This window comes from Sceloporus undulatus, chromosome 3 (assembly GCF_019175285.1).
Source record: "Sceloporus undulatus isolate JIND9_A2432 ecotype Alabama chromosome 3, SceUnd_v1.1, whole genome shotgun sequence".
Classification (NCBI taxonomy): domain Eukaryota; kingdom Metazoa; phylum Chordata; class Lepidosauria; order Squamata; family Phrynosomatidae; genus Sceloporus; species Sceloporus undulatus.
This window is the reverse complement of record NC_056524.1, coordinates 21,468,574-21,481,182: the sequence shown is the minus strand read 5'-3', so window position 1 is coordinate 21,481,182 and position 12,609 is coordinate 21,468,574. Positions and strand designations below refer to the sequence as shown.

The window sequence follows — 12,609 nt, the reverse complement described above, 5'->3', positions numbered from 1 at the left end:
TAATAATAATAATAATAATAATAATAATAATAATAATAATAATAATAATAGGATTTATTTATATACCGCCCAATCACTGGGAATCTGGGCGGCTTACAACAGAGGGGATAATAGACGGTTCCCTGCCCTCAGGCTTACAATCTAAAAGACACAATACAAAAGGAGAAGGGAATGGTGAGAGGGGAGGGGATCAGGACCAGCATTCTTCTCTCCCTCTGAGGCCTGGATCAAGGCAGATGGACTGGAGGGAGGGCGCTTGTTCTTCAGGCTAGCCCTGGTGGAGCTGGGCCTGCCTGGTCAATGGACATGTCATTGGGTAATAACAGAAATTGCCCAATGACTGGCATCTTTTTTGCTATCTCTCTGTCTCTGTCTCTGTCTCTCTCTCTCTCTCTCTCTCTCTCTCTGTGTGTATTTTATGTGCCTTCAAGTCATAAAGGTTTTGGGGTTTTCTTCACATGATTTGTTCACAGAAGCATTGCCACTGCCTTCTCTTGAGGATGAGAGCATGTGACTTGCCCAAGATCATCCAGTGGGTTTGCAGAGCAGGGAATCAAACCCTGGTCTCCAGAGTCATAGTCCAACACTCAAACCACTATGCCCTTTTATACACAACAGAAAAGTTTTTTGTTTCAACAGGCATTTGAGGGCTAACTACTCTGGGGAGTGGAGGAAGAATCTTTCATGTTATTATTATTATTATTAACCTTTATTTATGAAGCGCTGTAAATTTACACAGCGCTGTACATACAATCTTTTAGTTAGACGAACTCCCTGCCCTCGGGCTTACAATCTAAAAAGACAAGACACAGAAGGAGAAGGGAGTGGTGGAGGGAAAGGGTAAGAGGTCCAGCAGTTCCTCTCTACCTCCAAGGCCTGGACCAAGGGAGATGGACTGGAGGGAGGGCTTGGCTTCATAATGGATGGTTAATCATTTTCCAGGGAAAATATATACTCTCAAGTAGGATAAAGCATATACAGTACATAGCAATACAGGAAATACATGTGTTATGTTTGTATTTGCTGTTCTTTTTAATGGATCACTTTTAACCACTTGCAATTTTATTGTTAATTATATTTTTAACTTTTGTATAAGGAAAAAAAATGGCTGTTTCTGTTTTAACTTTTGTAAGCTGCCCTGAGTCCAAGACTGAGAAAAAGGCAGGTGATGATGGTGGAGATCTGACCACAGAACCTCTTTCCCAGATCCACATCTTTGGCTGGCCCCTCTTTGGCACCAGAACTCCATCAGAGAAGAGGAAAAGAGTTGTACTTGTTTTTGCAGTGAATGTGCTGGCCAAAGCTGTGGACACAAAAGAGCCACAACTCTATTAGTCTTCAGACCCAGCACTGAATCATCTTGTAATTTATGACAGCCACAGCATTAATGTAAATCAGTCCTTTTTGAGTAGAGCTGTTGCAGATGGCATATCTTGGAGGTTCACAGGGTTGCCATGAGCTGAGGTTGACTTGAAGGCAGTTAGCAACTACCAAGTGAAGGACTGGGAACAAAGACTAATAGTGAAATCTGATCTGTCATCACTTCTGCTCTAGTAGCATGAGCCTGATAGGGCTTCATGAATTTCATATGATTTGACTTGCCCTGTCTGTTTTGAATTGGAATGTGCATTCGAGTGAGAATAATGTAGTGCTGACAGAGCTCTGCATTTGGCTAGGTATTCAGCTATTCATCCTGATGAGCATTTGGCCTCCCTTCCCTACTAACCTGAGCAACAGCTTGTGTGTGCAGCTGCCAGTGATTTCCCATGTTGGAAAATAAAAGCAGATAGAATCAGACATAAAGAAGGCTCAAAGTAATTTTCCACATCAGCAGGACAGCAGTATTGACTAAGAAAGTCAAAATTGGCCATTTAGAATATCATGCCTCATAGCAGTGTTTGTATTGGTTATTTCATATCTGGAAGTGATGCGTACAGTGGGAAACTATAAACAGGTCTGGTTGGGGGCTGTGCGATAATGGAATCAGTCTTTGGCCAGTGATATTGTTGTAGAAATGGGGTGAGATGAAGGTTGAAAGAAAAGCATGGAGTGTGAGAGTGTTTTCTCTGCTGTCTTTTCCAGCTTCAGGGGTAAAACTTAAAGCCAGCAGATAGGAATGAGAATGTGTTTGTATAAAGAGCTCCATTTGAATAGTTCTTCATCTTCACAGAGAATTCTTACCAGCTGATTTAATTTGGTTCATTCTTATGGGTAAAATGAATGGCTACTACTTACCTGTCATCCCAGAGAGTTGCCAGTGAACTACAGTATATTACTCCTGATACATTGCTTCCAGTCAGCATCCAAACCCTGTTGAGAGAATCAAAAGTAGTTGGGAAATGAGTGCATTCTGCCACCAAGTGGTCATATAGGTATAAGCATTCCCAGGGCTTGTTTTTTTAAAAAATGATTATCACAAACAAGCCTAAAGACATTATTCTGTGCACAGGATTTACCTGTGCAAATAACTACTTATGTAAATAATTGTTATCAGTGTGTTCTGAAAAGAGGTAACAAATGGAAAATATTCCATGATTGCAAAGATTTTAAAACTACACTACAAAGATCTTAAGGCATTTCTAGTGTCTCTTGAGACCAACTGGAAGCCTCCTTTTTTGAATGGCTTTCCACTGTACTGATATGTATCAGTTTGTTGTTGTTGTGTGCTTTCAAGTTTGTTTGTTTGTTTGTTTTTTACTTATGGTGGCCCTAAGACAAACCTTTCATGGGGTTTTCTTGGCAAAATTTGTTCAAGGCAATTTGCCATTGTCCTCCTTTGAGGCTGAGAGAATGTGACATGCCTAATGGCTGAGTAGTGATTTGAACCCTGATCTTCAGAGTCATAGTCCGACATTCAAACCACTATTCTGATTGTCAACAGTACCCTGCTTTTTCATCTCTCTTTCACTAAGAGGAGCCAACAGTTTTTTTTAATTTGAAGAGATTCAGGCCCATATGTTACATCACAGGAAAGAGCATGATTGCAGCTTCCCCATGTCATCTCCCCATGTCTATCCAGTACTTCTCCAGTAAGCTCGATTCAGCATAGCAAAGTCAGGGGAGTATGGGAAACACAGTCCAAAGACATATGGAGGGCGTCAGAGGTTTCCATCCCCACTTTGTAGGCTAATACCAGCAGTTTTAATTGGACCCGAGAAATGGATGAGAAGCCAGTGTGTAGATGAGAAAGCACTGGGGTAATATGAGCATATTGTTTGGCACAAGTTAAGTGTCTTGTGCTGCCCTGTTTTGGAACAGCTGGATTTGGGGAGACATTTTTAAAAGCAGATCCCATCTGCATGCAGTCATCCACTTGGGAGTTTAGTCAAACATGGGACTTCTACAGCAAGACTACAGATTTATGCCTCTATTGACAAGGTTTAATCCAAGAGCACTCCCAAACTGCAAGCCTGATCCTTTAGGAGATGACTGTTAAATAGTTTTCCCAGCATGTCTTAATAAGCAGATACACTCGTAGAGATAGTATTATTGCAGTGACAGCTACTCTGCATGTCACTTTCTTCCTACCTTGTATATATTTAAACTCTACACAGAAATGTCACTAGTCGGCTCTTTCATTTCATGACCTCTTGGCCCCACTGTTTAGAATTGTTCTCTATTTACATAACTCCTGCCTTAGGATAAGACTTCATGCATCTGAGCAAGTATGTGTTGTACCATAAAAGCTTACACTGCAATAAATCTGCTAGTACTTTAGGCACTACAACACTCTTGGTTCTTTTGGCTGCAACAAACTACTCATGCTGAGCATTCCCTATCCCTACTGCAATGCTGCCAAACATCTTCACCATGCAATGTATCCTTTGGTGGTTTGAGTTTTGAGCTCTGATCCCAATATGAGGCGATATAGTGGGAAGCGGGGGTTGGGGTTGTTAAAACTGAAAATGCTTGCCAACATTCCCATAAAGGAAGAATTATTCACCCATAATAATAGTGAAACCCATTTTCTATGACAAATGTGATGTTCGTTGTGGCTCTTTTTTGTACTAAGAAGTGGTAGTTGAAGATTACCTAGATTTCAGCCATTCCATTCCAGCTACAGTCCACTCATCTGGATTGTAGTTGATTTGGATTCCAAGACATTTCCAATCTCATTAACATTCTGTGACATGGTTAGGTTGGAATGAATTGTGCCTCGGGTATAGGTTTCTTTAAATTTTCCCTCCTAGATCTTTTAATATCTCCGAAAATGTGAGTTTTCACCAAGCCTACTGATACTTTCTTTTCCTATCTGAGTACTGTTATTTTGCCTACATAGTGAATGATACTCACAGCCTTAGCAGTGGAAATAGAAAGTGTAACGCTTAAAAGTATTCTACTGAAATATGTGGGGAGAGGTGAAGCAAAGAGAAAGAAGTCGGGTTTATCTATGAATCCTTGATTCTTACCTATGCTTTTTTTTCTATGTTTCAGTTGAATCAACGTAAACAGTCAAGTATAAGAAGCATAGATGACCTCAATTTAAACAGTTTAAGTAATCCACAAAGGAAGTACCAGGTAGGACCTAAATTCTAACAGTGAATAACCATCATAAAATTAGATGCCAAATACAAACACATTGTTCACAAACCAGTAAACTCAGTGGAAAATGAATTGCATGCACATGCCTATGCTTTACAAGAATATAAAGGTTTTTTTTTTCATATTCAGCAAGAAAGGCAAAAGAAAGGAAGGAAACTCAATTGCTACAAGATTTTTTTTTTCTTTTTGGAATTTATTTGGGATTTTTGAAGAGATAGAAAGAATATCTATTGTCATTCATTCCTAGGTTTAAAATGGGTTTCTCAATAGTTGACAAGTTACATTGAAAAGAATACTAGACCATCAAGAATCTTGTGGTTTTAGCCTCCCAGTATTTGAATGTCCGAGGAATTGATCTTTGTAGGAAAACACATTGGTTTTTGTACAAAGATGTGTTTTCTTCACAGAAAACCTGTGTCTTTGAATAACACAGGTTTTATGCAAAGACACAAACAAACAAACAAAAGTGCCACAGATTTTTCTGAGCAGAATAATTCTTGTATAACACTATCGGATACTTAAATACAGGGAAAATACTACTAAGGAGTATTTATTTTCTCCTGTAGCTGGAGGAAAACTACCATGATTATTTTGTCCTTGCATGTGCGTATGAAATAGTCAAAGAGTTACATCCTTAGGGGTTTTTTGGGTGTGTGTATGTGTGTGTAGAAAAGAGTGCATTTTGGACATATCACTTTCTTTTCCTATTAAAAAAGTTGATTGTGCAAGAAACACATTTTGGACCGGATTGGCATGTTTTACCTCTACACCTACCAAAATGTTCCTTATGCAAAAATATATAGACTTCTTGAGGAATCCATTGTCCTCTGCCTACAAAGAGGCATGTGGCCTCACAGGAATAGAGATATATTGGATTGCAAAAGAGAAGTCCTTGTTGATATGTAAATAGACTTTACATTTCCTGAATTTGCCCAAATGCTGCATGGCCATAGGAGGAGGGGCCAGCCTGCTAAAAATACCCTCCCCATACCATCTTAACTAAGGACAGAAACAAAAAAATGCAGACATCTTACTAACCTCTCTCATTTTTCTGCTGTTTGGTATGTAACATCTTGCCTGATGAAAAGGCTAGTGGAACTTTGAAAGCTTGCAATAAGTATATTGTGCATTTTGGTTGGTCAATAAAGGTATCACTGTTTGGTGGATTCTAGTGATCAATAGGATGAGAGAATCCATACTAGCATGATTTTTCTGCTTCTCTTCCCTAGAAAATTATGAAACGGCTTATTAAGCGATATGTATTGAAAGCTCAAGTAGACAAGGAGAGTGATGAAGTCAATGAAGGTGAGTTTCTTTGCATATCAGATGAGATGGCAATGGCTAACAAGTTGTCCTTTTTTTAAAAAAGCAAGCAAACAAATTTCATTAGCATTTTTGTTGTGGGATGCTCAGTTCAGTTTGAAGTACATCCTAGCATAAGAGCTCATGCCTTTTGGATTACAAGACTTTAAGAACAAAAATATAATCAGTGGGTTAAAAAAAGAAGTAGGAAACTTGATATGATCATGGCAGTGTCTTGCCACTTCCCTATAAAGCAAAGAGGTGCTTGAAAGCTCAGAATGGGTGATGATGGGCACAAAACATAGACCAACCTCTACAGATAGAAAATAAACAAATACAAAATGAACAGGTACAGATTACAAACCTAAGAAAAGTCCAATGTATGCAAATAAAAGTATAAAAACATAGTGTCTTCAGTGCGGAACATAGTGGGGCTTGTTACTGCTGATGAAATTACTAAGGAGTTTAGCCAGTTGGTGTCTAGTAGGCAAAAGTAGGGTGCAGGATTTTGCCACTTTAAGAATATTATAATTAATAAAATCTGAAAGTAGAAGGCTACAATAAAAATTATCAGATCTGTCCCGAAGAACTGTTAAAATGATTGTAAAAAGCAAATGTTCCTGTAGTATAGGCAATAGACAACTGTTTCAGATATCCCTGATTGACAAGATTAAAATGTCTGAACTGTTTCAAACATGCCTGATTGACAAGGGCAAACACATTGGCAATAAGGGCTATGCAAATATTTCACCTCTAAAAAGCCTTACAGAAGAATTTCAAAACAAATCAACAAGGAAGGCTTTATTCAAGAATCTAGCTCTGAGGTGGGGAGGGAAAATGAGACCATTGCCCCGTAATTAAGAATTCTGCCCTTGTGAAATTTTTATTCAGTCTTCAAATCTCTAGCATTATAGTAACTTAAAACTTATGTTGAGTATTTATACATACAGTTTGGGCATCCAAAGAAAAGGTACAGGCAGTGTAACCAAAAAATATGAACGCAGCAAATAAAGATTCTTTTCATTGCCTCACTCTTTGCAATGGTAGAAATTTGGGGACTATAGGGATACTACACTTGAAACAAGGCCTGAAACAGATGGGCCAAAAGAAGTGGCTTCTGGCTAATTGGGGGGGGGGGCATGGCATTCAAATAACACATGGCGTGCTCTGGTGCCAAGGAATGGAGCAAAAAGGAACGTACAAAATGCAACTCCTAACCATGTGGCTTGGAACATGCAGCAGCCTGCTTTGGGGGCAGGCTTTGTGGTCATTTGTGTCCAGAGCAGCCAGAGGCCATTCCTATGGGGCCATCTGCTTTGCCCCCAAAATAATTTGCTGAGACGAATTTTTTACTGTAATTCCCAGCTGCTGGGTATCTCAAAATGGGCCTTGAATTTGCTTTTTTGAAAGCACTTTTTCTGCCAATAGGCCCTGAAAGCACAACTCTCTCTTCCTTGCTACTCCTGATCCTACCTTTCATTCCTCTGATTTATAGGGATCTGGAATTTGGTATGACTTTGCACATGGGTTTGCTGCTTCCCTTCCCCACCTTGACCATGATAAATCAAGACAAGTCAAAAATTAAGGCCCTAGCATTAAGTAATGGGTGAGATGGGTAGGAAAGACTTCATGCAGGGCAGGTTTTTAATCTTTACTGCCATAAATCTTACACCTGTACAGGCATACATCACTCTGAAGCACTTTGCTAATACAGTGGTACCCCGGGATACGAAATACCCACGTTACGAAATTTCCGGGTTACGAAAAAAATCCATTGAAAATAATTGTTCCGGGTTACGAAGGTTATTTCGGGTTACGAAAAAATTTTTGGTGCTTTTCGGCGCTTTTTCGCACGAAATCGTGGCTTTTCCCCATTAGCGCCTATGGCATTTCGGCTTGCGAATGCTTTTCGGGTTACGAAAGCGGCGGCGGAACGAATTAATTTCGTAACCCGAGGCACCACTGTATGCCACTTTTCAGTACAGAGCCATTTTGTTACTTGCACTCAATCTGTTTATAGCATTTATGCCCTTTGTGTTTCTGTGTTGTATTCTGGGGAATCTTTTATATATTATTTTTACTTTTACATCTTTTTAAGGCCTAGCAATATTACATGCTTAATAAATTATAGTGTAAATATGTTTTTAGGCTTTTATATGCAGTGACAAGTGGGGGGAAAGGACTATGATTTGCTTTAAGGGAGTATTTGTGGTGATTTAAGTGGTGATTTGGAACCTAAATCACAGTATTAGTGAGGTATGCCTATACGTCATTCAGGCAACTTGGTAATACCCATGATTTCCAGCAAAAGTTAATTTTGGATAGTGTTTACAGTCTCTTTTCAGAGCCAGGGCTCCACACTGGAAGGTGTGAAGTAAGAATACATGAAAATACATTTCCTTTACCCTTTGATTTGCAGACTTTCACATGACATGAAGACAGATTTGAGTCTGTGTCTAGTTTTGTTCTTTTTCAAGAAATGAAATCTCTTTTCAGTGCAGCACATCTGTGCAGGGCATTAAATTGAATGGCCTTGCAATGCCTATATAAGACCTTCAATTTAGTGCACAGAAGTAGACTAATGTAAGATGAGATATGGCAATGGTGAATCATCATTGTCTCCCTAGTGCCAGGTTAGGGACTTTTTCTTACACCTGTACAAGGGTATGCTGCAGAAACAAGAGTGTTAGCTCAAAACCCAAGACTAAATAGCAGTATTCAGGCCCACAGATGGAATTCTACAGATTTTTGTGACAGGCAGAATCAGGAGGACCACAAATATCATTGAACGCCACCACACAAAAAACCAAAAAACCCCAAACAATATTTTCATATATATCCATGCAAACACATCCCTCCCCCACCCCTTACCATCATCTTGTGCCCCATGAACCTACTCTGTGCCAGGAACATGGGGAAAATCCCTGAGTACATGACAAAAAAGCATGCCTTGCTGGTGAATGCACAATCAAGGCACAAGCAGAAAGAAAGAGCGCATCTACACTGTCAAAATAATGCAGTTTGACACCACTATAAGTACTGTAGCTCTAGCCTATGGAATCCTGAAAACTGCAATTTTACAAGGTTTTTAGCCTTCTCTGCCAAAGAGTGCTGATACCTCACAAATCTACAAATCCCAGGTTTCTGTGGCATGGCTCTATGGCAGTAAAATGATGTCAAACTGCATTATTTCAACAGTTTAGATGCACCCAAAGAACAATTGTAAATTCAGAGAAAGACTGCTAAGAGTAGCAGGTTGAGCAAGTGAAAGGATAGGACCTGGATTATCTTGTACCAGCGTACATAGGAATGCAGAAGAATCTGTCTTGAGGTAAAGTAATGTGCTGTTAAGACTGTAGGGACCAGTGGCTTGTGGTCCAACTTAGGGGGCACCTTGATTTGGATGAGTCTCCTCCCTACTGAATTGGTCCATGGGTTATACCTTACTGTAGGGATGTATAGATCAGGCTATTACCAATCTGTGTCAGTTTCACATTTATTCTGCCACATCAAGCTATGGTGCTTTCTGCACCGCCATTTGGGACTTCCTCCGGACGTCCCATTTTAAAAAAGGGGCGTCTCTTATAGATGCCCCTGGGCCTAGTACGGACTCCGTCCGTACAAGATGGCGCCGGCCCTTCTACATGGCCAGCGCCATCTTTGCGTATCGGACGCTGAGCGTCCGTACGCGTCGCGCCGCTTGTGACGTAGCGAGCGCGCCCCTGGCGCCTCGCTAAGTCGCAAACGCGACGGAAAAAGAAGCTCCATTTTGGAGCTTCTTTTTCGGTCCGCGCGGGAGTCGGGCCGTGTGAAGGCTCCGACTCCCCCATGGACCTACTGGCGGCGGTCTGTACCCCGCCTTTGTTTTAAACATACAAACACATACAATAAATACACACATGCAGTACAAACTGTTAAAATATATAGAATACATGTAAGGGTGAAACAGATGGCCCTGAAGGGGTGATATGGCACTGTTCCTGAGAGAGCTGGATTGGGGCTGCGGCAGCTGCACACCATGGCCCCAGTCTGGCCAGCTTCCACCCCAAATAGGAACAGGAAAAGTGTGCTCCTATTTGGGGTGGAAAAAGCCACCCTTTCGCCTATAGAGCTGGCTTTTCACTGGCTCAGGGATGCATGGCATCTGAACATCACACCCCCAAATCTCCTGGAAGCTGACTGGTGTGTAATTGCCGGCTAGGCTTCTAGGTGACTTGGGGGCATGGTATGTCTAAACGCCATGATCCCAAGCTGTCTAGAAGCCATCTTTACCAGGCCATCTCTTTCGGCCCATACTGTAATGTAAGTTATCCTAAATTGCATATTGCAGAGAATTTTTTGAGCCAAGAATTGTGCCACAAAATTTTGCCATATAAAAGCAGTGTGAAAACTTTCTTATCTATTTGTATATCCCTCTATGAAGTGCAAATAAGGTCACCTGGCTAAAAATTAGGACAAAATGAAGTTCCCAGTCACCCTAGAGAATAGTGTGGCAGAGTAGATCTGTTTGGTTTGACCTCCCCAATGGGTTCAACATCCCCCCCCCCAAGGGCATGAAGCTTATTGGGTGTTAAAATAATTTATTAACTTCTTTTATAATGTTTCTGTGACTATAAAATTGGATGGGGAAAACATGGCCATCACTTTGAGCTCTTTGAATTACAAAGGGTACTAATGTAACAAATCAATAAAGCAAGGAACGAATTTTCTGAAGTTGTCTGTGTTCTGAATACAAGTATGGGCTGTAATGCACATGGCAGAATAACCTGAGATACAGAGAAGTTTCAGTTGAAGCTTTTATTGTATTGTCACCCTGCCTTCTTCACTGGATTTTAGTGCTCCAGTCAATGTTGTCTTCTACCCATAAAGTTCAATGGTTTTTCTTTCCCCCTGCTTCTATCTTTTTTCTTACCATGGAAAAGAAGAAGATGCATTTAGTTGCATAATGCCTTCTAATTGCTAGTATGAGGAATGCTTTATCTGGAAATGGCTGAAATTAAAATTATAATATGCATAGAACATAGAGGTTATATAAAATGCTGGGAAGCCATTCTAGAGTAATTGTTTACATATTGCAGCTGTAAGTTTTATAATCCATCAAGCTTTATCTTTCTTGCCAGGAACCTGTTCATAAAGTACCAGATGACTTTTTTTAATGATAATAATCAATTTTGGCTCTGAAAACTGAGGCCTGGCATCTCCTTTTCTTCTTTTAAGTCCTTGATATTCTATCTCTTATCTCTCTCACTCAGGTGAGCTGAAAGAAATTAAACAGGACATCTCAAGCCTCCGTTATGAACTCCTTGAAGAAAAATCACAGAACACAGAAGACCTGGCAGAACTCATCAGAAAACTTGGGGAGAAACTGTGTATTGAGCCAAAGCAGGAACAAAGTAACAGATGACATGAACTTCTTTCTGAAAAGAGAGGGGAAAAAACTCCAAGCTGGCTAGTCCAATGAAAGCCATATCATTTCTATCTTTTTCTTCTTCTTCAAACATAATTGCCACTTTTGCAGCCGATAACAGAAGCAGACACATCTTGAATGGATCATTTTTCTTTTCTTTTCTTTTCTTTTCTTTTTCTTTCTTATTTTATTTTTTATTTTTGGTAACTGGGGAAACCAGCAGTTGATCGGTCATATTTTCATCCACAGAGGAAAAACCCAGCCATTTTTTGAATCATCTTAAAATTTTAAAAATGCATAAAATATGGTTTGAGTAACTGCATGATTAAAGACTTTAATTGCTGGTTCTATTGACACCAAGGAAGTCTCTCACTTTTTGTTACACACACACACACACACCCCTTACACCTTAGTCATAGGGACATATATCTAAAGTATATTCCAGTGAAATCAATGAGTTTTACCAATAAATTATTTTGAAATAGAGATCTGATATTTTTTAGAAATAATAAAAATAGTATTGACCAATTTTTTTAAAATTAAAATGTTATTATAATGTGTAAATTAAACTTAGGAAAAGAATTTCCATACCAATGAGTAATTGGTGGTTGAGGATAAGTTGCAGTGGAAGAATCCACCTGAAAAATCATTTCATTTCAGAAATTCCAACAGGGATCCTGGTACAGATCTTTGGTGTTATATCCATAAAGCAAGCCTATATTAGTTTAATTCTCACAGTTTCTCCAAAGAATCTTAGGTGTGGATGCCATAGTACCTAGTCCAACTTCTAAAAGCATGATAATCTCTACTATTCCTTGGGGAAAGTGCAAAGCCATTTTCAAGTCAGTAGCATGGATATGTGCCAAACATCTTGATATATATAGGTGTGTGTTAACGGCCTTGTCAATGTTTAGAATTTTTGTTTGAGATGTGTTTATGTATTGAGCTATCAACTTTTGACTTACATTTTTAAAAGCTTATGCAATCAGGAATCATCCGCCTTGCCCTTGTTTCCTATCTGTGTACAAGAGCTATATCTGCCCAACTCACTTCATAGCCCTCATGAGTAGTCCTGTGACAGCTGATCATCTACTTTCTGGCATATTATATGTATGCTAGCAAATCTGCTACCTTCCACTGAGTAACTTTCACTGGCATGGCAGGACCTTGCCAAGTCATCCATTAATCACTGCCTGGCAATTGGTAGTTGCTGAGCTTTGGCTACCATATTTCACTGTCCCTCACAAAAATGGATTCCACCAAGATATTCAATCTTGTCTTTTGGACAATACAGTCAGTTTTAATGCCTTGGCAAATAAAAACATACTGTCTTTACCTAGCACTATGCACCTTGAGTT

General features: G+C 39.7%; 1 protein-coding gene across 2 annotated transcripts in view; it reads left to right on the top strand.

Annotated features, from left to right (window-relative positions):
* The window catches only part of TRPC6 (transient receptor potential cation channel subfamily C member 6), a 123,544-nt gene extending 111,854 nt beyond the window's left edge, over positions 1–11,690 (top strand). For both annotated transcript variants that reach the window (XM_042456067.1, XM_042456068.1), the window contains exons 10-12: positions 4,435–4,518; positions 5,772–5,847; positions 11,097–11,690. In XM_042456067.1, the coding sequence (XP_042312001.1) occupies positions 4,435–4,518; positions 5,772–5,847; positions 11,097–11,248 (312 nt within the window). In that variant the 3' untranslated portion in view covers positions 11,249–11,690. The remainder of the gene's footprint in view (positions 1–4,434; positions 4,519–5,771; positions 5,848–11,096) is intronic.
* Positions 11,691–12,609: the final 919 nt, after the last annotated feature.